The following is a 26054-nucleotide window of genomic DNA, read 5'->3' as shown; positions in this document are numbered from 1 at the left end:
CCCTCTCCCTTCCCCTTTTTTTCCTCTTCTTTTCCCTTCTCACCCCCTTATTCCTCTTTGATCTCCTACCTTCTTACATCTTGCTTCTATATAAACCCCCTTCTAGCTCCTTTCTAAGTAGGACCTGGGATATGATCTCTCTCTGTGCTATCCTGATGCTCCCTCATATGTACTTGCAGGGAGATGTTATATGTTTTTTGTTTTTGTTTTTATGTCCCTTTTATTCTTTTGTTAAGGCTCGGTTCACACTATGGCGGCACGACTGCTTACTACTTCGGGGGCTACTTGTGCATTACCATGCACCACGACTTCGGAGCGACTTGCAGGGACTCCACATAATGTAAGTCTGTGCAAGTTGCTCCGAGGTCGCCCCGAAGTAGTACAGGACCCTTTTTCTAAGTCGGAGCGACTTGTGTCGCTCCTATTAGAACGGGTCCTGTAGCGGTCAATGGACCGCGAGGGAGCGCGACTTGTCAGGCTGACAAGTCGCCTGACAAGTCGCGCTAGTGTGGACCGGCTCTTAGACATGCTTATGCTCCTAGTCTGTTCTCTAATGCCCTCTGGACTGGGAATTCCTTGCCAGTTTCACAGGCCTACTCATATATGTATAGATACCATTTGTATTTCTGTTATGTACTACCCGCATATGTGGAAATTGATTTGTAAGCACTTTTTTTGCCTTGTTTTTACCCTCTTAAAACATTTCAAGCTTTTTCTACATGTCTTGTTATACTTGCAACCTCTAATGAAACAGATTAAAATTAAAGAAAAAAAAACATTATGCTTAGCATATCTATATCACAACAGTGTGGAACAAGGCATGAACATTTACACCATTTAAAGTATCATACAAGTCATGCATAACTATTCCTCAACTTTACAAACACATTTTTGTACTTCAAACAGAATGTGAGCTCTCCCCCAAAGATACAAGTCAGTCACATTTCAGAGTATCTGGGTATGGGGTACTGCTTGACTTCCTCCATCCGTGGGTCTCTGTTTATTACAGTTTGGATGGCATATTGGATCTTGCCAAGAACACCCTGTCCTTATACAAACCCGATTCCAAAAAAGTTGGGACACTGTACAAATTGTGAGTAAAAAAGGAATGGACTAATTTACAAATCTCATAAACTTATATTTTTCACAATATAATATAGATAACATATCAAATGTTGAAAGTGAAACATTTTGAAATGTCATGCCAAATATTGGCTCATTTTGGATTTCATGAGAGCTACACATTCTAAAAAAGTTGGGACAGGTAGCAATAAGAGGCTGGAAAAGTTAAATGTACATATTAGGAACAGCTGGGGGACCAATTTGCAACTTATTAGGTCAATTGGCAACATGATTGGGTATAAAAAGAGCCTCTCAGAGTGGCAGTGTCTCTCAGAAGTCAAGATGGGCAGAGGATCACCAATTCCCCCAATGCTGCAGCGAAAAATAGTGGAGCAATATCAGAAAGGAGTTTCTCAGAGAAAAATTGCAAAGAGTTTGAAGTTATCATCATCTACAGTGCATAATATCATCCAAAGATTCAGAGAATCTGGAACAATCTCTGTGCATAAGGGTCAAGGCCGAAAAACCATGCTGGATGCCTGTGATCTTCGGGCCCTTAGACGGCACTGCATCACATACAGGAATGCTACTGTAATGGAAATCACAACATGGGCTCAGGAATACTTCCATTGTCGGTGAACACAATCCACCGTGCCATTCGCCGTTGCCGGCTAAAACTCTATAGGCCAAAAAATAAGCCATATCTAAACATGATCCAGAAGCGCAGGCGTTTTCTCTGGGCCAAGGCTCATTTATAATGGACTGTGGCAAAGTGGAAAACTGTTCTGTGGTCAGAGGAATCAAAATTTGAAGTTCTTTTTGGAAAACTGGGAAGCCATGTCATCCGGCCTAAAGAGGACAAGGACAACCCAAGTTGTTATCAGCGCTCAGTTCAGAAGCCTGCTTCTCTGATGGTATGGGGCTGCATGAGTGCGTGTGGCATAGGTAGCTTACACATCTGGAAAGGCACCATCAATACTGAAAGGTCTATCCAAGTTCTAGAACAACATATGCTCCCATCCAGACGTCGTCTCTTTCAGGGAAGACCTTGAATTTTCCAACATGACAATGCCAGACCACATACTGCATCAATTACAACATCATGGATGCGTAAAAGAAGGATCCGGGTACTGAAATGGCCAACCTGCAGTCCAGATCTTTCACCCATAGAAAACATTTAACATCATATAGAGGAAGATGCAACAAAGAAGACCTAAGACAGTCGAGCAAATAGAAGCCTGTATTAGACAAGAATGGGACAACATTCCTATTCCTAAACTTGAGCAACTTGTCTCCTCAGTCCCCAGACGTTTGCAGACTGTTATAAAAAGAAGAGGGGATGCCACGCAGTGGTAAACATGGCCTTGTCCCAACTTTTTGAGATGTGTTGATGCCATGAAATTTAAAATCAACTTATCTTTACCTTAAAATTATACATTTTCTCAGTTTAAACATTTGATATGTCATCTATGTTGTATTCTGAATAAAATATTGAAATTTGAAACTTCCACATCATTGCATTCTGTTTTTATTCACAATTTGTACAGTGTCCCAACTTTTTTGGAATTGGGTTTGTAGATGTGCCACCCAAAATAACAGTGCACATGGCATCAAAACACTTAAGATAAGGGTTGGCCTTGGTCAGGGTACGCTGGGCATGTGGGACTCCCATATAAACCCAAACCCCCTGTTAGTACAGCTCTTCCCTCTGCTCCTCTATGGCATGGGTTTCCAAACGTTTCAGTGCCACATCTCATATTTTACAAATATTCACAGGTCGAGAAAAAAATCAGTTTTGAAACTGCAATAGCAACTTTGGAGAAAGATAATGCAGCAGGGGAAACCTGAACCTGCTGAGACAAATCATCAGTTACTATGATGCCGGCTGTCCAGGCAACCAACTGACTTAGGATACTCCTCAAGGTATCCCTTGGAACCTGCCAATAGATGAGCACACCATGGGAGGAAATAATAAACCAATTTGTTCCCCTGATGACGTCTTTATGATGTTACACGTAGGGCAGAGTTGAGCGGCACAACTCCTGAAAGCAGGATTGGGCACGTGCCAAGATATTGTTGGTGGCGGTATCTCCCTGGGAAACACAGAAACATTACCTCTGATGTTTTATCTATGTCCAGTGGAGTTGTTTCACTGCACTTGTATATTCTGTGTATGATTTAATATCCACCAATGAATGTGAGTTTAGTATTGTTTTAACAAAACTTTCTATGTGATTTTTCAACTAAAAGCACTGTGACGTTCTATTTATTTTCTATGCCTCAACCTCGCTAATGCTGTTGAAAAGCAAAGGTGTACTCTCTTGAGCCAGTTATATTGATCAGCCTATTGGAGTTGCTGAAAGAAGCATTTAGACCTTTTATATTTTAAAGATTCGGGAAAATGTGAGATTTTGTCCACTGTTGTGTTCTTTTTTTTGAGAGTAAAGTGGATTAGATCACCGCCATCTATTGTCTTTGTGAAGATTCATATGGGACTTTCCAGTGATGACTATCATCGAGCATATTAGAACTTCAATATCGTTTATTCATGTAAAAGACTTTGTGCAATATTCTATATTGAATTTTTAAAGAAAGTAACAAATCTTCAGATTTGCCCACACAGAGGAACAAAGTCAGTTGCACAATCGATCGGTATCGATCAATTAAAGGAAACAAAAAAAAAAAAAAAACAGAAACAAAATTAGCAGCAATTAGCATCTTGAGAGTCTAGATTAGTGACTCATTATTAGCTAATATCCTGTAATATCCCACTAGTTATCCCGATGATGGATGTAAACCAAATAAGAGCGACAGGGGGTGACCAAGAAAATGCATGGAAGCTGAAAGAAGTAGAGGTAGGGAGAGAGGAGAGGGGACGTGGTGGGGCCGAAGATGAGGAGGAGGGGCCTTCACAGACTCAAGAAAGGTATCAGATATCATGCTATAAATGGTCTAAGCTGGCCGGATGTAAAGAAGGTAGAGAGTATTTGAACCTGGTTTGACATATTTTATGGAAATCATGATGGGGGTCTTTTAAAAATAATGGACATCTTTTCGTTAATCATTAAGGTGGTTATACCACCTTTTACTTCCTGGAAAGAAACAGAAGTTTTTTTCCAGGCCTTAACTATAGTCCTTTTGCCAGACATAAATACGACGCTAGTTTTTGTTGGTAAAATAGACAAGAAAAGATTTAGGCAGGGTTCACACTAGTGCAATGTTAGACATCGCATGGGATTCGCGTTTATTGTATGGCTGAATAGGCATCGCATTTGCACCGAAATGGTACGGGACCCTTTTTTTGGTCTCCACAGGAATCAGAGCACATGGGTGCATCCATGTGCACTCCAATTCCTGCACCATTTGGCAGTTCGCACTGTGATCTGCGAACCGATCTCGGGGTTGCTTTAACTTTGCATTGCCACCCACAGTGGTTCGTAGATGTCAGTGTGAACCGCCGGCAGGTGACATGCAATGCAGAACCCGCACTGGAATCGTGCTGGTTCCTGCATCGCATATATGTGAACCAGGGCTAAATGTCATTGTAAATAAAAAAAATACAATAACATTTCAAAAGAGTAACTCCTGTTGATTTTTAAAAACATAATCAAATTCCACTTACACATCCATAAAAAAACTTACACAAACATTGTTAAAAATGTTCCCCAAGATGGCAAAATACTAACCTGTATCGGTTGTGGATATATTTAACTGATTCATGACAAATGTTCCCATACATGTGTAATAATATCTCTCACCCACAGGGGGTTTACTGAGCTTTTGATATTGTGTATTTAAAGATGGCTGCCGCATATCCAATTGACCATGTGGTTGTGGGGGGAAGTACAATCATGTGTTGATGACCTCACTCACAAAATGACCTGTGAGTGGTCAAGAGGAATTATTACATCCTGTGGGTGGTCTCTGGTATACAGGACTATAAAAAGAGTCCATAGCATAAAAAATAGGCTGTTTTTTGGAGCTGTGGAAAGACCAAGCATGCAGCCAGGATTTCTTACTGTCCTTTTCCAGAGTTAAATAATATTTGACCTTTCTTTGGGATATTGGGAATAGGAGTTTATGCTTGAGTCTTGTTAATAATTATGGTAAGTTTTATGTGTAAGGAAGCTTTATGTATTTTGATGTCCAGTAAAGTTTTGTTTTATGCTTTTTATCAAAAATGCTCTTGGTGTGTCTGTTCATTTTAAATTGTCACTAGATATTTCAGTGGCTGTCCAGGAAACCTTCATTATACATTTTGTTGTCCCTAGCCAAAAAGTTATCTAGCTTAAATTCCTTTTTCTATTTATTGCCTCTATTTATTGCCTTTATTGCCAGATAGCGATAGCTCTCCCAAGACAGCGAAAGTCACAGATTTCTGCTAAAGATGGAAGCTTACAACCCACTATTTTCTGTGCAGTGAGAACTTTTCACTGAAGAGCCTTCCTATCAGCTATGGTACAATTTGGGAACCATACTAAAGTACAGTACACCAATACGCTCTCAATTGAAGACCATACTTCCAAAGTAGTCTGAGAAAATATTGTTGAGATTTTTTAACAATGGCATGTACATTTTCTGACCACGAAAGAGAGTGGGTATAGAAAAGTATCACCCTCTTTAAAATAATCACATTTTGTTGCTTTGCAGCCTGAAATGAAGACAGACACAGTTTTTTTCCTTAATCCCACTGTGCAACTTTATCATCTAAGTGAAAGATATAACACCTACATGTCAGAAAAAAATAAAAAAACAGAATCAGTGAGTTGGAAAAAGGAGCACCCCTCTTGTGCCAGTATTTTGTTGAATCACCTTTTGCTTTAATTACAGCCTTTAGTCTGCTGGGATATGTCTCTACTAACTTTGCACATCTAAAGTTTGCAATATAAGTCCACTCTTCTTTGCAGAACTGCTCAAATTTGATGGTGACCGTTTGTGGACTGCAGGCTTCAAGTCATTCCACAGATTTTTAATGAGGTATAAGGGCTTTGGGGCCCTGTAGCTCTAACTAGGCTATGCAATGACATTCCCCTTTTTCTCCTTCAACTGCTGTGTGGTCATTTTTGCTGTATGCTTTCGTTCATTGTCATGTTGGAAGGTAAACCTTCTTTCCATTGACAACTTTCTGGCATTTTTCCTTCTATCCTGACAAGTGCTCTACTCCCTGTTGCAGAGAAACACCCTCATAACAGGATATTACCATCTCCATGCTTTACTGTAGAAATGGTGTTATTTGGATGGTGAGCTGTATTGGATTTCCGCCAGACAAACTGTTTGGTGTTGAGGCCAAAAAATTAAAAAATTCATGCCTGCGTTCGGCCTTTCTTGAGGAGTGGCTTTTTTCTTGCTACCCTCCCATACAAGCCACATTTGTGGAGAATTTGTGATATTGTTGTCACATACACACAATGACCACTCTTTGTCATAAATTCCTGCAATTGCTTCAGTGTTGCTGTAGGTCTCTTGGTAGCCTCTCTGACCAGTTTCCTCCTGGCTTTTTCATCCAGATTGAAGCGACGTCCTGATCCAGTGATGGTCTGTGTTGTACCAAATACCTTCCACTTCTTAATAATAGACTTCAATCTGCTTCTAGGCATTGATAAAGATTCAACTTTAGATTGAAACTTTCGATTTTTTTGTATCCATATCCTGACTTGTGCCTGTCCGCAACTTTATCCTGGAGATCTTTTGACAGTGCCTTGACCACTCACAGTTGATTGTTTGCTTCAGTTGCACTACCAGGGATTGAAATGCTCCAGAAAAGCTCTTTTCATGCTGAGCTAATCAAAATGAGCACAGCTGATCGCAGTTAAAGGCAAATGGCTTTGTGTGCCATTGATAAAGTGGTTAGCTACACCTGATTGAGTTTACAAGTCATTTTTAGGAGAGGATGAACTTTTTCCAACTCAGTGATTCTGTTTTTGAATTTTTTTAATTTTTTTTCTGACATGTTGGTGTTATATCTTTCACTTGGATGTAAGTAAATGCAGCTGGATAAAACAAAAACTGTGTATGTCTACTCACACATTCACTCTTAATAAAGAGTGCAACTAATTCAGTATTACCTTTTTCTAAAACTCAAAACTATTTCTTTAGTTTTTCCTATGTTCAAAGTAAAAGTATTTGCTGTGCACCACTCTACCACCTTTCCTACCTCTGATCTATACAATTCCTCATCCCCTCCCTTATTGAAACCATAGTATTGTCAGCAAATGTATTAATGCTGTTTGTACAATAGTATTGAGTACAGTCATATGTGTAAAGCACAAAAATAAGGGGACTCATTACACAGCCCTATGGAGATCCAACATTTAACTGTCACTAATTAGAGCAATATTGACCAATTTTAACCACCTGAGATCTATTTGTAAAAAAATCCTTAAAGTGATTCTAAACCGCTTTACTTCCTATTTAATCCAAAGGCAGATAGACAATGACAGGCCCAACTTCAGCAACTTCTCAAACCATAAGTCCAGAATAATGGTGTTAAAGACTGAGCTGTAGTCTATAAAGCAGCATCCATCCTCACTTTGTTTCCCTGGCCCTGAAGATGACCCAATGCAATATGCGGTGATACCACAATAGCATCTTCTGTACTCATATTCCCCCTATAAGCAAATTAATGAGGGTATAGACTTCTTGGTAAACTTTGCTTAACATACCTTAGGACCAATCTCTCTAGGGACTTCATAATAATTGAAGTAAGTTGTATTAGCCTATAATAATCCCCGTTACATACAACTGACTTTTTTGGGGATCTTAACAAAAACCCCTTTTAATTGCTCGGCACACGCCTTAACAACCTTCCCCGGAACTTCATCTGGACCTGCCAATTTATTTACAGTTTTAAATACCTGCCCTAGCTCATGTTTCTGCACAGTGAATATAGATCTACTAGGATCCAATGAAGGGCCCTACTTTATGCTGAGGTAACATAGTTCCTCATTAGTGTAACACTGGGGTTTACTTCTATCTGATTTTTCTCTCTATAATTAGTGTTATGTGGTATTTCTCCCCATAACTCCTGGAAGTTATTCCCATTAACCACTTACCGACGGCCTAACGCATATTTACTGCAGTAGGTCGACTCTATTGTGCAAAATTACGTACCTATACGTCATTTCATGCAATAGCCACTAGGTGTCGCACGCTGCCACAGGAGGCATGATTACTTGCTGATCATTCCCCAGAGAGGCAGAACGTTCTGACAGGGAAGAAGATGGAGATCTTGTGTTCCTGCTAAGAAGAAACACCAATCTCTGTCTTCATCTAGTCAGAGCATTACCCACACAGTTGGCAAACACCCCCTAGGGACACACCTAACCCTTTGATTGCCCCTGATGTTAACCCCTTCCCTGCCTGTGTCATTAGTACAGTAACAGTGCATATTTTTAGCACTGATCACTGTATTGGTCCCCAAAAAATTGTCAGGTATTGTCAGACTGTCTGCGGCAATACCACAGTCCTGCTATAAGTCGCTGATCGGCGACATTACTAGTAAGAAAAAATTAAAATAAATAAATAAAAATATCTCATAGTATGTAAAGGCTACAACTTTTGCGCAACCAATCGATATACATTTATTGGATTTTTTTTACCAAAAATATGTAGCAGAATACATATTGACCAGAGGGGGAGCCAATCGACGGGTCCGGCAGACAGGATGTCTGCCGGCCACCTGCGATCGCTCCCCATAAAGACAGAAGGACGGTCTGCCTATGTAAACAAGGTAGACTACCGTTCTGTCACAGATGAACACAGTGATCCTGTGTCCCTGCTATTCAGGAACACAGATCTCTATTTTCATCTAGTGAGTCCATCCCCCACACAGTTAGAAAGCATCCCCTAGGGGCACACTGGTTCCCAAAAAAGTATCAAAGGTGTCAGTTAGGTGTCTGATTTGTCCATCGCTAAGTTGCAGTCCCGCTAAAAATCGCTGATCGCCACCATTGCTAGTAAAAAAAAAATTAACATTCCATAAAAATATCCCATCGTTTGTAGACGCGATAACATTTGCGCAAACCAATCAATATACGCTTATTGGGATTTTTTCTTTTTTTTAACAAAAATATGTAGCTGAATACATATTAGCCTAAATTGATGAAGAAATTAGATGTTCTACTTTTTTATTGGATATGTTGTATAGCAGAAAGTAAAAAATATTGTCTTTTTTTTTTTAAATTGTCGCTCTTTTTTTTTTTAGAGCGCAAAAAATAAAAACCGTAGAAGTGATCAAATACCACCAAAAGAAAGCTCTATTTGTGGGGAAAAAAGGACATCAATTTTATTTGGGTACAGCATCGCACGACCGCGCAATTGTCTGTTAAAATAACGCATTGCCATATCGCAAAAAAATGGCCTGGTCATTAAGGGGCTGAAGTGGTTAAAATATTCCTAATTTTTTGCTTTATAAGCCAATTTTGCTTCTTTTATACACCTCCTTAACCTTATTCTTAAAGGATACTTACCTTAAGAAGACATCACACTTTCTTAGTTATCCAAGGTTTCTGAATTGAGTAAACCTTGATGTGTTTCTCTTCCGTAATATTGTCTTCATAGAAATTCATATAACTTAGTAATGAGTCTGTAAACAGATTTAAATCTTGTTGCTCAAACACGTCCCAGACTTTACTTTCGAAACAGTCCTGCAACTGTGGGAAAGCATCACCTGGCCAAATTTTAATTCTCTTGTATTCTGGACCTATTCTATGCCTAATACGGGCCTATTTTGTCATTAAACATAAAGACAAATGATCTGACTGACCCAAATGGGACGGTGGGATGGCTCTATAAGCTTGCTTAATGTTGGAATAGACCTTATCCAGTATATGATCCCCTCTAGTCGCACACTTCACAAACTGATAGAGTCCTGGACAGGGCTTATTTTCTCAGAAAAAAGGTGCAGGAACTCAATCACGACCCCCTCCAAAACCCCCTCCCCAAACTGGTCAAAATTTCACTGACAGTGGGAGGGTCTTCAAGGGGCATCAAATACAAGGACTGCATTATTTACAGGGAGCAGAGCTCGGTGGGGTTACACACAGAGTGTAGAGTTCAGGGGTGTGATACGTGCAGAGTTTGGGAGTGTGCTACATTTACAGTGCAGAGTTCAGGGGTGCGCTACACACAGAGTGCAGAGTTCAGGGGTGCACTACACACAGAGTGCAGAGTTCAGGGGTGCACTACACACAGAGTGCAGAGTTCAGGGGTGCACTACACACAGAGTGCAGAGTTCAGGGGTGCACTACACACAGAGTGCAGAGTTCAGCATTCTTCCACAGCTGCTTAGCTCTGCATCCCCCATCCACATCTCATATTTACCCCTCTTCTTCTCTAGTACCTCCCCTCACACTGTAGATGGCTGCGCCTATCTCACTTGCAGGGAGATCATCCAGTGGGGGTGTCAGCATTCGCACTGGACCCCAGGCGGCGTCTCCTTTGTCCCCATACTGCACTTGGAAAACACAGGAAGCCAGACCTCTTTTTTTCCAAATGATAGTGATGAGTATAGAGCAGAGGGCCTGAGCCGAAGGTGGTGGAACTGAGTTCCACCAAGTTCCAGCTGAAAAAAAGCCCTGGTCCTGGAATCAAAAACCTTAAATTTGCTTGATTAAAATCCCCTGCCACAACAAGGACCCCATCAGGATAAGCATGCAAATATTTGCCTATCCTCCTTGACAGTGTATCCAGGAAAACTGCAGTATGCACATCAGGTGGTATGTATATGCAATGTGGGGAAAAAAGGACATCAATGCAATGATAATCACCACCATAAATTCTCTTGGCAGATAAAACGCCCTACACCTAATTGAGGTAAATTCTAGCACTGGAGAACAATAAGAATTTAAAATCTTACTGTTTGTACACCAGTCATCAAGAAGATAGATTCGATTCTGGTGCGGACCAAAAAAAGGGTCCTGCACGACTTTGGTTGGAATGCGCTGCAAATTCAGCCATACAATCTGTATGGCTGAATTCGCATCGCACAGACATCACATGTGATTTGCAGAGTAGTGTGGTGCGAATCACAAGCGATGTCTGACATCGCTATAGTGTGAACCGGCACTAAGTTGTAAGAGTAAGGTGATCATGGCTAGGAAGATAATGAGGTCATGATCTGACCAGGGATGGCCGGTATAGATATCCTTTTCACTAAAGGTAAATGCTTCAGGAGCATGAAGACATGGTTGATTCTGCAAAAGCTGCTGTGTGGGTTGAAAAAAAAAGTAAAGTCTTGAGATCTAGGATGAGTTTTCCGCCAGACATCTACAGGGCCAAAGGTTTGGAGAAGGGTGCGCATCTGGGCTTCTTGAGTGGTGTCATGAGATGGGGGGACTCATGGTGGATATTGCTTATTAAGGGACAAGTTCAAAGTAATATCTGAGTACCCGATTAAAAAAGAGTACGCCCATTCTGTTTTGTGAGATCACCTTTAAGTGATGGGAAAAAAATATGTGTTGTAATTTATGGGGAGCGCAGTAAGTAATGAATGTGACTTCTTGATCCCAAAGTGTGCCTTGTAGCAACAAGCAAAGCAAGCAGTGCAGCAGTTCAGTGGTTAGCTCCCCTACCTTACTGCACTCTGGTCCCAGGCTTTGAAACCCACTAGATTCACTTTAGGCATGGTGTTTATAAATTCTCCTTATTTATATGAGTTTCCTTTGAGTGCTGTGGTTTTGGTTTAATTCCACCAAACCATAAAATAGTCTGATTAATGGGCTTCATCCTAAATTAGTCCTGGCATGTGCATGGACGTGATAGAGACAATAAATTGTGAGCTTCTCTGGGGGACATAGAATGATGTAAATATGTCAGTACTATACAAATTTGTTCCGTAAATATGACAATACAGAAAAATATTTTACCTCTATTAAGATAATGTCCTCCATAAACATCCATTGTAGGACCCCAATGCTGCACAGCAAGAGTGCCAAAAGCCATGTTTATTCATCTCAGTATTTGTGCTCCCATAAACTATAGAAATAGGTTGCAGAGGCACATCAATGGTGGCGTACAGCTTTGAAATACCTATGCAGCTGCTACCTGAATTTATTCTGGTTTTAGAGGTGAGATTAAAATTGGTTTTGTTAGCTAACAAAACACCATTGAAAAATTAGTCACAGCTTAATTACACCTTGTCAAGCTTAATCTAATGGGCAGCTCTAAATAGGCCCATTTATATATGCAAACATGGGGTTGTGATGGACCTTAATCACCAAGGATATTTAGAAATAGACATCTGTGGATAGCTCTGAAAAAATCCACGTTAAACTACCTCAACCACCTCACCTATTTTTATTTCACATGTGCATTTATCTGAATAATGCAATATACATTGTTTAAAGTGCTTGTAAACCTATTTTTTTCTTAATAATAAACATGTTTTACTTCGTTTTGCACAGAGCAACCCCAATCCTCCTCTTCTGGGGTCCCCACCGCCACTCCAGGCTCCTCCTCTTCAACCAGTGCACCATAGCAAGCGGGCTAGATCCTGAACTGTCCTGTCTGCTTCTATAGACACAGACAGTGCGGCTCGGCCCTGCCCCCATCCCCTTGTACCAGGCTTTGACTGACAGCAGCAAGAGCCAATGGTTCCCGCTGCTATCGATCTGCCCTGTGAGGAGAAAGAGCACAGAGAGAGCCATTTCTCCCGTGCAGAGCGCTTGATTGAGATTGGGCTCAAGTAGGCATAAGGGGTGGGCTGGAAGGGACTTGTGGCACAGAAGGTTTTTTTACCTAAATGTAGAGAATGCATTCAGGTAAAAAAAATTGAGCCTTTACAACCACTAACTGTCCTGTAGTACCACACTGAAGTCTATTTTGGATAATCTATTCTTGCTTAAAATACTGTAAAAACTATGCATTGGTTAAACAGAGAAATACATTTAAAGATAAGTTATCTAGACTTGGATATGGACAAGATTTGGAAGGTAAATGAATAAAACAACTGCCAATAAAAAGACTAAGTCATAAGACCATTCGCTTCAGCAAAACACTTCTAAGAGGGTGCACTTCTGTGCTTTGAGTCTCATGGCTGTATATCTGCAGTGTGGGCTCTAAGGCACTGGTGCCTCAATTAGCCTCAGGGGATTTAGAGTGAGATTTGGTAACGTCATCACTTTTCACCTTGCTGGAGACTCTGACATGGGGAAGAAAAAGCCCTGCTTCTACCAAGATGGTTACCTCCACACACAGTGCAGAACAGGGCATGATAAGTCAGTAATGGGGAAAGGGTCAGCTGCAGGGAATAGGCAGGGAACTACAGGGAATAGAGGTAACTCTTTCCCCCAGTCGACTCTGCTCCAAGCCTTTAAACTTTCTATATCTTACTGATGCTGTTCCATCACCTCTTAGATTCGTTCTCAATTACTCTGGCTCTATGAGGGCTTGGCAAGTTGTATTGCATATTAGCAGCAGAAACAGAGTACCATCTTAGTATACTGAATGCTGTCACCCCTCCAGCAGAACCTATTCTCCGGTACCACAGGTCCAAGCCTGGTAAGACTGTATAGTTACCAACTGCAAAATAAGTAATAATGTAAATATCCATTACTATTTTGCCTGAATGCCAAAGCCTATAAGAATTGTCTTATTTCATTACTGCTAACCTAATCACCATGTAGCGCTACCACCGAAGGCGCATCTGGTTAAGATGGGTCCTCTGCCAAAACCCTTTCACGTGCCTCAGCCTTTCTGACACACCAGACTATTTCGAAAAAGGAGTAAATACTCACAGAAATATTTTATCACCAATGCTTATCTCAAGTAAAGCAACGACCATAAGCAAAAGTGAATATATAAGGCAAGAACAAAGCAACAACAGTCACAGTTACAATTTCAGCACACTACATAATTAGCAATCAGGAGAAGGAGGGTACACATAAATTATGTACTAGGCCAAAATCAGCATTAACAGCAGAAATACCCCCCAGGACACCAACAGTCAACACGTGAAACCTTACTTAGCAACGTCAGAACTAGATTGCCCGTGGCTCCTAATGGTGACTGGTTGAGTGGGTATAGTCATTGTTAAACAGCTTAAACAACAAAACAGAAAAAAGGGGATATGAATTAGATATAGAAAGGCAATCTCTAAGTTGGATCTTCTGCCAGCTCCCATCGGGGGCCCATATGACAGTTGGTGCACTAGAGGTGTCCTTATATCCTGTAGGCAGTAAAGATGCCAGATGCCAATATAACTAGGCGCTGAGTTACACTTGCTAATCAGGGGGTGTGTGATAGCTGTGATATAATTGCACCCGGTGATTACAGTAATTTGAGGTGAGGATAAAGATAGGAATCTCAGTTGATGGGATCTGTGTATAAAGGAAGAGTTGATGGTGTACTGTCCTCAGCGATATGTCTGGTATAAAAGATACAGGTGGGCAGATGACCCTCTCACCAACTCCCCGTGGGATTCAGAGCCTTGCGATAGAAGGGGGCCCCATCTTAAGATGGTCCTGAAGCAGTGTTGACTCAATTGATAATTCAGCAAGTCTGGCATATAGGCAGATCTTTCGGCTAGGAGCGAGGTGGAGAGTCCAGTGAATGCATCAGCCTCACTCTGTGAACCATATAGGTAACAAACCCAACCCCAGTAACTTCAGGCCTACTCCCAGGCCCTCTCAAGCAGCTTGTTTCAACAGGTCCGGTTGCTCGGACTGCCCTGGCCCCAAGAGAGCAAGCTCTTCCCGGGCAAAGAATATAAAGCCCTCCTGGCTCCTCCTCTTACATACAGGCCATAGGGATTTGTACTTTAGGATGACAGTCTTTTCATTAACATGGCCGCTGTCTCGAACTACATCTCCCAGAATCCCAGGAGCTCTGTAGCAAAGTCTATAGGCTTGTAGTAACTTGTCTCTCCCCCTTTTGGCCGCAGGAGAATGAAGCATCGCATAACAAGGTCAGCAAAAGGGAAGCATGACAACTGCATTTTGAAGCAGAGTCTTTGTCTTAAATAATAATCGTCCAGTACCTGGCTACAACAATATTCAAGACTGTTTACAACATGAAGAACCGACTCTTGACTCCCGACTCCAAGACAGTTCTCCAACCATAGGCCCTGCCCACAAAACTGCTTTGCTACTTCAGGCCATTCAGACAGCAAGACTCACATATGAAGCTTACCCAGCCTGCCAAAGCAACACCAGGGTGACCAGCATGTGCTTTGCTCTTATTGGTCAGTTGACTAACTTTTACTTTACTTTTACTGGTTTACTTTAAAGCAGAATGCCAGTCAAAAATGTTAACAAATTATTAAAAAAAAAAAAATAATTTGCTGCAATGCTTACCTTCAAGCCAAAGCTCTCTACAGCAATATTTTTTTACTGCCAATAGAGGGCCTCATTGTCCTGAATTTAATGATGGTCAGCATCATTCAACCACTTCCTCTAAGCCCAAATTGTTAGGGTCTGGCTTCTCCTCACTCAATGATGAGATCATTCTGCTTGCTTCTAACAGTATACTTCTTGCCACGGCATGAACTGACTGTCTCCCTGTGCTACTTCTTCCTCTCACTCGGCAGCCCTTCTGTCCAGGGACTGATATCAGATAAATATTAGGTACTTACTGTTTGCATTAAACAAAAATACATTTATTGATTTAATAATTATTACAGAGCTACAAAATGAAGTGTCTTTTATATCTGCCTAGATTTCAACTTAATTACCATTAATACTTGATAGGAGAATTACATTTAAATTGTGCTGCCTTTACCGTGCAATGGATATGATTCAGGTTCAAGACTAAAAACGTAATGCTGGTCTTTTTTTTGGTAATATGTGCAGTCTTTTCAAATCTGAGAACCTTTAGACCAGTGGTCACCAACCTTTCGGACCTCATGGACCACTAAACTCACAATTTTGAATCCCGCAGACCACTAACATGAATTTTACATGCCTTATACATGCAATGCTCTGGCTCTCTGCCCCTCTCTCCCTGGATCATATTGCTGCCTTATACACACAATGCTCCGGCTCTCTGCCTCCCTCCCCCTGGATCACACTGTTGCCTTTTACACACAATGCTATGGCTCTCTGCCCCCCCCCCCCGGATCACACTGCTGCCTTATACACACAATGCTCTGGCTCTCTTCCTTCCTCCCCCTGGATTACACTGCTGCCTTATACACACAATGCCCTGGCTCTCTGCCCCCTCCCCCATATCAAACTGCTGCCTTATACATAAAATGCTCTGGCTCTCTGCCTCCCTCCCCCTGGATTACACTGCTGCCTTATACACACAATGCTCCGGCTCTCTGCCAACCATCCCCCTTACCTTTTACATACAATGCTCCCACTCTCTGCCCCCCTCCCCCTGGATCACACTTCTGCCCTATACATACAATGTTCCGGCTCTCTGCCCTCCTCTCCTTGGATAACACTGCTGCCTTAAATATATACAATGCCCTGACTCTCTGCCCTCTCCCCTGGATCACACTGCTGTCCTATACATACAATGCTCCGGCTCTCTGCTCCCCTCCCCCTGGATCATACTGCTGCCTTATACACACAATGCTCCAGCTCTCTGCCCCCCTCCCCCTGGATCACACTGCTGCCTTATACATACAATGCTCCTGCTCTCTGCCCCCTCCCCCTGTATCAAACTGCTGCCTTAAAAAAACAATGCTCAAGCTCTCTGCCCCCTCCCCCTGGATCACACTGCTGTTTTATACACACAATGATCCAGCACTCTGCCCCCCTCCCCCTAGATCACACTGCTGCCTTAAATATATACAATGCCCCCTGGCTCTCTGCCCTCTCCCCCTGGATCACACTGTTGTCCTATACATACGATGCTCCAGCTCTCTGCGCCCCTCCCCCTGGATCACACTGCTGCCTTATGCACACAATGCTCCGGCTCTCTGCCCCCCTCCCCCTGGACCATACTGCTGCCTTATACATACAATGCTCCTGCTCTCTGCCCCCTCCCCCTGTAACAAACTGCTGCCTTAAACACACAATGCTCAAGCTCTCTGCCCCCTCCCCCTGGATCACACTGCTGCCTTATACACACAATGCTAAAGCACTCTGCCCCCCTCCCCCTGGATTACACTGCTGCCTTATACACGCAATGCTCCAGCACTCCCCCCCCCCCCCCCACACACGAACTCTGCATCACACTGATGCCTTACACAGACTTATCATTGGATCTCACCTCCTTATCCAGCCATGTGCTTAAGCTCCATGCTCCCTTCCACAGTCTGTGATCAACACTGCCATTAGAAGTCCCCTCCTTCTTCACCTCCTGCTCTCTGCACTACTCCCGACGCTTCCCTCTGAGTTCACAGGAGCCGGAACTCCATATGAGGCATCGGATATCAATGTGCACTGACAGTATTGACTGTCAGTGCGCATTGAGAACAACACTGGAAACAACATTGGACAGTATACACCCGCCACAATGTTGATCTGTGGCAGAAACCCTGGGGACCACCAAAGTTTTGTTGTGGACCTTACTGTTCCTGGACTTGATTGGGTTAGTCTACTACAAAAAAACACCCAGAACACACTGGGAAAGTAAAGATGGCTCTAACATTTAGTAAAAGTGTGAATAATCTATTTAAACCATTATACGCTTTGAAAAAGTCTCACTTCCATTTAATGGGATTGATTTACTGAAACTGAGTGCACAATCTGGTGCAGCTGTGCATGGTAGCCAATTAGCTTCTAACTTAAGCTTGTTCAATTAAGCTTTGACAAAATAAACCTGAAAGCTTATTGTTTTCTCTTATCTGTTTTTCAGAGCTGCACCAGATTTTGCACTCTCCAGTTTTAGTAAATGAACCTCAATGTGTTCTGTTCCCCATGAAGTAATTTGCCCCATCTTCCTATGTGCTATCTAAGGCTAGCTGTGAGGTTAGACAGGACACTTCTCCCTCCGCGTCCAACAACACAGCTAACAAAAAAGCACTGATTTGTCTAATGACACTTTTCTCCATCTCCATGCACGTGCCAGAGACAAGCTTCTCATTAGGAATGCAGGAGGAGGGGGGCTTGTTGGCCCAAGATCCAAGCAAGCAAGTGCCTGGAGATGAGAAAAGTGTCATCTGTCAAAGCAGCTGCCTCCTTCCAGCTGTATTGTTGGATGGCTGTGCTGGTAAAAAGGAGTGCCCTGTCCTACCTCACAGTGAGCCTTAGACAGCATGAAGGAAGATGGAAGTACTACAAGTGCTTTGCCTCCTGGGAAGCAGGCACATTAATAAAAATTGAAGTGAGACTTCTTTAAATTCACACATAGGGGAAAGGATTAGTTATTCTGGGAATATCTCAAACACATCAATGAAATCACTATGCAGCTTTGACTCCACGAACCCTTTTGGCATAGGTGTGCATATACCACTGAAGTGTTTCAAGGGTCACACCCCCTTCCTCAGAGCTACCAATACCATTGGCACACCTCCATAGCAACCCATAATCCAATAGGAGGGATGCTAATTGTTAACTGGTACTATAGTAAAACACTTTGTTAAATCCCACAACACCTGTGGTTCTCACTTGGCAAATAACAATTACCAGATCCTATTAAATTTGGCACTAACTGTCTATTTTGCATCACTACTGCAGTTACCTCTGTTAGGTTACTTGATTTATAGAAAGCATTCCTCACTGCACACCTGCATATTTTTCATCATACCCCACTGACATTTCTATCCCTGGATTTTGCAAGCATGTAACATTCTGCTCCATCAGATGTCTGAAACAGACCCCATTTTTTACCTAAACTTAGCAGTGTAAGCAGACCTACAAGCGCTGGTATGGATATGCAAATATAGACCTTTCTTAAACAGTCAATAGCCTTCATTTCTATTTTCCGCCATACCATAACTCCCTGGCTGCTGATGTATTTAGGGAGCAGTGTCAAAGGACTGGGCTCTAAACCCCATTGAATGAGGCTCTGGTGTTTAGATGCCAGGGAAAGGTACAGGTGCACTGTCCAGCCCCACTGCTGGCAGCCTGTAAAACTCTATGAGAGGCTGAAAGCTGCTGCTGCTGGACAGCGCGCTAAATTCTACTAACATTTAGGGTTGAATGCCTAGAATGTAAGCATCCGGTTTTTATCTGAGCTTTCGTCCCTGAGCTCATACTGCCATAAACAGCAATACTACTTGGTGTACAATCCAGGCGCAGCAACTTTCAGCCTCTCATTGAGTTTACAGGGTGGTGGATAGCGTGCCTGTGCCTTCCACCCACACAAAAAATGCTGGAGTATCATGCACCAGGGATAAATGGCCAGTGTGAAGAAGACCTTACAGTTAGGCTTCATGCATACTGACACTCCTGCGTTTACCTTTTCTAAATGCAGGAGAAGTTATCTGGAAAGTAGAAACGCATTTTATGCCTCCTAGACCACTTTTTCTTCCGTTTAGATCAGTGGTCTCCAAACTGCAGCCAGAGGACCCAATGCAGCCCTTTGCTAGTCTTTATCTGGCTCTTGAGGCACAATTCCTCCCAGTCATGTAAGGCACGGTTCCTCCCACTGCTACCAATAGTTGGGCATCCTTCCTGCCACTGACACTAATAATGGGGCACTATTCCTTCCACTGATATTAATGATGAGGCACTGTTCCTCCCATGATACCAATGATGGGGCACCATTCCTCTTCCTACTGACCAGAGGCGCTATGTAACTGACCACCAACCCCGAGGCAGTGATTGTTCTCTCTGGTGCTGGGCCCGGGATATTTTCTACTCCCATTAGCAAAAGTTACCCCTCCCCCCACCCCCGAAGGACAGTAAACTGGCCCTTTGTTTGAAAAGTTTGGAGACCCCTAGTTTAGATCTTCCTGCTTTAAAGCAAGTTAATCAGTGTTATGGCACATTTCGATGTGATTAGTCGCATTCTCATATATATAGTTTACTATATAAATAATAAAATCATGTTTTTCTTGTAACTGTGTATGTAGTCATTTGGCTAGGATTTAGCTGTAAAACAGACCTTGCATTAAAATGCAAGGTCCACTGACACTGCCCAGGCCCCATCCCTGTCACAAATCACCTACTGTTAAGTAGGGGTAAAATGTAAAGAAAAAAGGTAAGGTATACCACCTCCATCTTCCGCCCATGGTGCCTAGGTGAGGATGACTTTACAATCCTCCTGGATAGATCCTGGGGAATACAGGGCAGCCAAAGCTAATGAGAAAACACTATTGCAATGGACTGGATTGTCTTATTGTTAGGTTTTGTTGCTTTGCACTCCCCAGTACTCAGAAGGTCAGTGATCTCACGCCAAGCAATGCAGGCAAAGACGAGGGTGAGGTATCTATACATTGTTTTGTCTTTAACAGATTTTTTACAGGTTGAGGTGAAGGGGAAAATGCTTAAGCAACTTTGCATTTTACTGTAAGGTCCACTTTAACTAGATACTCTTCTGTACACCGGAGAAATCCATAATCTTGGGCTTGTTATGTAACTACTGCCTATACTTCAGCTTTGAATTGGAAATCCATGCTTTCATCCAGCTGTCCAATTGGAGCAGTGTTGGATATCATTGGATAGTAAAATGGTGGAGCAGGGGACTTGGTGTGGCCAAAATCAGAAGGTTCCTTTATGCACAAAACAGCGTTTTCCTATGATACAATTACTGTCCATCAGCATCCAGTACCTTCTATTGTGTGTTTGGCAGGGTCATTTTTCGCCTCCTTTTAGCATGAAATAGCTGATAATAGCATACAAAATAATACACATATTTTAGATCAAAAAATAAACTCTTACTAGGTGTACTGGTATTGTAAAATGTTCATACCTGTTTGTAACTGATAGCTTTGATACAGAATATTGCTTGTGTTTTAAACTTGCATTTTGTTTAAGTGACCCTTTTAACCAAAATCAATATTTTACAGGTGGATCCAGGTAACTTCTGTGCGTGCATTTATTTAGAGATCTCCACAACTCAGTCTCCAGGTTAGCTTAGTTATCGTGTTCTTTGAGGTGTCTTACACTGCCTGTTGCATTTCCCCCTAGATATTTCATTACAGAAAATGCAGCAGGAGGGGTCCACTGGATTATACACAATGTGGGTTGATTCAGCCCACCACAATCCACCATCATCTGATATTTCAGATTTGGATGGATCGACCATCTAAGCCAGCCTTTCTCAACCTATTTATACATGGAGGAACCCTTAAAATAACTTTCCAGTTTCAGGGAACATCTGCTTATAATGACAATACCAACAGCACATTAGGGTTATGGTCGGTGGAAAGAATGCTTGTGATCCCTCTTACTGATAGATAAAAGGTCATTGGTGTCAGTGGTTACTTATCAATTGCCCCTTGCTCAAGGTACCCCTAGGAACCTCTGGGGGAACCCTTTGCTTCTACGGAACCCTGGCTGAGAAAGGCTCAGCCTTTTTAACCCTAAAATAACTTTCTAGTGTCAGGGAACCCCTGCTAACAATTACTATATCTACAGTTCATAGTATGATAGTGTGATGGTCACTGGAAAGAATACTCCTTACATTTGTGGCCAGTGGGAAGAATTCTACTTACATTGATGGTCTTCATTGGGAAGGATTCCCCTTACAGATGGCTACAAAAGATCATTGGTGTCAGTGGTTATTTATAAAATGCTCCTTGCTCAAGGAATCCCTAGGAACCACTAGAGGAAACCTGGTTGAGAAAGGCTGCTATAAGCGTAGAAACGCAACATGTCCTTACCAGCGTAAACGGCGTGTTCAACAGCGTAATCAAAATATCTGCCACGGCTAGGTTGACGATGAACAAACTGGTCGCCGAATGCATCCTTTTGTTTTTGATGACCACATGACATACCAGGACATTCCCGAAAAGCGAAAAGACAATGATGAAAGAATATGCCACGATTAAAAGGGCTTTCACCATGGGGTTCTGGGATTCCGTCCCATAACGCCTATTCTCTATAAAGTTCTGCCAATCGGCCAGGCTGTAGTTATTCCAACTGAACAAGGATCTGTTGGCAAGCTGGATAGATGCTTTTAGACTGCTGTTGAAGTTTAAACTTTCCGATGGCTTCGGCATGCTGGACAAGCCCAGCAACATTAGCCACAGGAGATGGGAAACCATGTCTGACCAGCTCTGTCCCCTAATGAAAAGCATGAAAAAGGCATGGGATAATTAAGTGGTTATTCCAGACATAGAAGAAGAAGCGTCAGAACTGTGCAGGCTCGCTCTGGTATTGATCTTCATAACTGTACAAAAGATGACCACAGCATCACTGTCAATCACAATAGCAACAGATGTCCCCAGCGCTCAGTGCAGCATCTGTTTCCTTGCTGGTCCTCGCTTACAGCACACTTATATCACATGCAGACACGCACAGCTCTCAGACAGATGGATCTCCAGCTCTCCGCTTATTGGGCTGCAGCTTATTTGCCATTGTGACGTACCAGAATCCCACCACTTTATCTGGTTAAAGACCTGCCCTCTGCTACTTGGAGATCTCTAAATGCAAAGAGCGTTAAGGAAAATGAATGAGCCTCGCACACCAGTCTGCACATTCCCTTAACGTCCCCGCTAGCCTGCTGTCTGTCAACAAAGAACAAAACAGTCTGTATTGGTATGGATTATTTGTCTCGCTCCGATCAAAATCTTGCAGGAAAGGATGGCTTTGTTCTGTTTTTCGTAAAGTAAATTATTTCTAGTGTTTAATATTAGGATTTTAGGATTAGGTTGATTGGGATAAAACAGTTAAGCAGAATTTGCATCTGAACTGTTTAAATATTACAACTCCAATGCAAATTCAGGAAGCTCCTTTTGGAAGTTAAACTAGATTATTTTTTGAAAGGGTCAATTCACCCAAAACTGATATTTAACATTTTACTACATGCTGGAGATTTAACCCCTTCCCGCTGACGTAACGCAAATATGCAGCCTCGGCTTCAAGGGGTTGTACCAGGGTGATGCCTGAAGCTACAAGCATCCCCCCGGTACAACCCCTTGAACCCCTTTGTTTAGAGCCGACAGTCGGCTTTCTTGTAATAACAACCAATGCAGTTAAGCAGCCACTCTGTTGTCATTAACCGCTTACCGACCGCCGCACGACTATTTACGGCGGCGGTCAGCCCCTCACAGGCAAAGTGACGTCGCTCGCCTGTGAGGCTCTAGGGGGCGAGCGCGCGAGTGACCGGCGGACCCAATGTCCGCCGGTCACTCGCGATCTCCCCGCAGAGAGGGAGAAAGGCAGGTGGCTAATGTAAACAAAGCCGCCTGTCATTCTCCCCTGTGTAAGAACAGAGATCATACGGTCCTGCTATGTAGGATCGTATGTCCCTGTTGTTACACCACTAGCCACACCCCTTTACAGTTAGAAGCACGCCCCTAGGGACACACTTAACCCCTTGATCACGAATAAAGTTAACCCCTTGCCTGCCAGTGTCATTTTTACAGTAACAGTGCATATGTACAGCACTGATTACTGTAGTAATGTCACTGGTAACCCCAAAAGTGTCAAAAATGTCAGTCAAGGGTACGATCTGTCCGCCGCAATGTCGCAGTCCCGCAAAAAAAATCGCAGATCACCGCCATTACTCGTTTAAAAAAAAACACTAAAAATGACAGAAATCTTTCCCTTAGTTAGTAAACGCAATACCTTTTGCGCAAACCAATCAAAATACGCTTATTGCGATTTTTCTTTACCAAACATAGGTAGCAGAAAACAAATTGGCCAAAAATGTTAAAAAAATAGATTTTTACATTTTTTTGGGGAATTTCATATAAAAAAAATGTGAAAAATATTGTTATTTTTTCAAAATTTACGCTCTTTTTTTGTTTATAGTGCAAAAAGTAAAAATCGCACAGGAGATCAAATACCACCAAAAGAAAGCTCTGTTTGTGGGAAAAAAGGACGTCAATTTCATTTGGGTACAGCGTCGCATGACCGTGCAATTGTCCGTTAAATTCACACAGTGCCGAATCGCAAAATAGGGCATGGTCAGGAAGGGAGTAAAATCTTCCGGGGCTTAAGTAGTTAAAAGGAGGAGGAGGGGACGTTCCCCCCTCTCCCGCCACCTTCCGCGGCTCACCCAGGTCTCCTGTCCCACCAGGAGACCCGAATGACCAGCAGGCACGTCCGCCGGGTGGCTGGAGTCTCGAATAAAACCGAACTCGGCTCTGATCAGGTCTCCGGGTACTGAAGCCTTAATTGCTTCCCGGCCCCCCGCCGCCTTTTTACTCCCCTGCGCAAACCGACCTAGACCTACGTCAGTCACGTGTGGGAAGCTAGACCGCGAGTGCGCGCTGCCGGTGGCGTGCTACCGCCCCCACTCGGCAGTGGGGAAGCCGATGTACGGGTGCGGCTCTGATTGCCGCCTGACACCCGCGATCTCTCCCCGCTGAGAGAGAAGTACGGTCGGCTGTTGTAAACACAGCTGACTGTTCTTCTCCCTGCAATGATCATAGAGCGCCTGTGATCCTTCTATATAGGACCACCTGTCTCTATGGTAATTTCAGAAGAACCGCCCCCCCCCTCACAGCTAGGCTCACATTTAACCCCTTGATCACCCACAGGGTTAACCCCTTCCCTGCCAGTGTGATTATTACAGTAATAGTGCATATATTTAGCACTGATTACTGTAGTAATGTCACTGGTGCCCCGAAAAGTGTCAAAAATGGTAGTTAGGGGTCCGATCTGTCCGCCGCAATGTTGCAGTCCCGCAAAAAATCACAGATCGCCGCCATTACTAGTAAAAAAAAAAATGACATAAATTTTTCCCGTAGTTAGTAGACGCAATAACTTTTGCGCAAACCAATCAAAATACACTTATTATGATTTATTTTACCAAAACTATGTAGCAGAAAACAAATTGGCCTTAAATGTTAAAAAATTTTGATTTTTGATTTTTTTTTTTGGGAATGTCCTATAGCAGAATGTGAAAAATATTGTTTTTTTTTTTTTTCAAAATTGTCGCTCTTTTTTGTTTATAGCGCAAAAAATAAAAATCGCACAGGTGATCAAATACCGCCAAAAGAAAGCTCTATTTGTGGAAAAAAGAACATCAATTTTATTTGGGTACAGCGTTGCACGACCGCGCAATTGTCCATTAAAGTAACACAGTGCCGAATCGCAAAATAGGGCCTGGTCAGGAAGGGGGCAAATCCTTTCCGGTCTTAAAGTGGTTAAAGGCACCAGCTTTAATAAAAATTACAGTATTTAAAACAGCCAAGCTTGGCGTTTTGAATGCTTTTAAGTGCAGAGGAGGGATTTGGGGTCTTTTTGATCCCTCCATAAAAAGTACCTGTCACTGCCTATTACTGTCCCAAGGCATGTTTACAGCAATAAAAGTGATCCAAAAAAATGTGAAGGGACAGTGTAAAAATAAAAAGATAAAAGGAAAAAAAAAAGAAAAAAAAAAATTTAAAGCGCCCCATCCCTCCGTGCCTGCCTGCAGAAGCAAACGCATACGCAAGTCGTACCCGCATATGTAAACGGTGTTCAAACCACACATGTGAGGTATTGTGAGGTATCGCCGTGATCGTTAGAGTGAGAGCAATAATTCTAGAACAAGATTTCCTCTGTAACTCTAAACTGGTAACCGTTACAAATTTTTAAAGCATCGTCTATTTTGTCGCCATTCCACGAGTATGCGCAATTTTAAAGCATGGCATGTTAGGTATCTTTTTATTCAGTGTAACATTATCTTTTACATTATATAAAAAAATTGGTCTAACTTTACTGTTTTATTTATTTTTTTAATTCATGAAAGTGTATTTCTTCCCAAAAAATTGCATTTGAAAGACCGTTGCACAAAAACCATGTGACATAAAATATTGCAAAGATCACCATTTTATTCTCTAGGGTCACTGTTAAAAAATATATATATAATGTTTGGGGGTTCTAAGTAATTTTCTAGCAAAAAATACTGATTTTAACTTGTAAGCAACAAGTGTCAGAAAAAGGCTTAGACATCAAGTGTTTTTTTTACTACATGCTGGAGATTTAAATACAGAGAGTTTCGTTTTTCTTGCAGAATATCTATTAGATATCTGGCGCTCCTGTGTCTACAAACCTGCTCTGGCC

At 42.3% G+C, this 26054-nt stretch overlaps 1 protein-coding gene across 1 annotated transcript in view; it reads right to left on the bottom strand.

Moving 5' to 3' along the window:
* The window catches only part of GPR83 (G protein-coupled receptor 83), a 124666-nt gene extending 102114 nt beyond the window's left edge, over positions 1-22552 (bottom strand). Inside the window, exon 1 of the mRNA XM_082245870.1 lies at positions 21719-22552. Within this exon, the coding sequence (XP_082101996.1) occupies positions 21719-22135 (417 nt within the window). The 5' untranslated portion in view covers positions 22136-22552. The remainder of the gene's footprint in view (positions 1-21718) is intronic.
* Between the last annotated feature and the right edge of the window lie 3502 nt (positions 22553-26054).

This window comes from Pelophylax lessonae, assembly GCF_965119305.1.
Source record: "Pelophylax lessonae genome assembly, chromosome: 2".
Classification (NCBI taxonomy): Eukaryota; Metazoa; Chordata; class Amphibia; order Anura; family Ranidae; genus Pelophylax; species Pelophylax lessonae.
The sequence above is the reverse complement of the archived record's forward strand: the minus strand, read 5'-3'. Positions and strand labels throughout refer to the sequence as shown.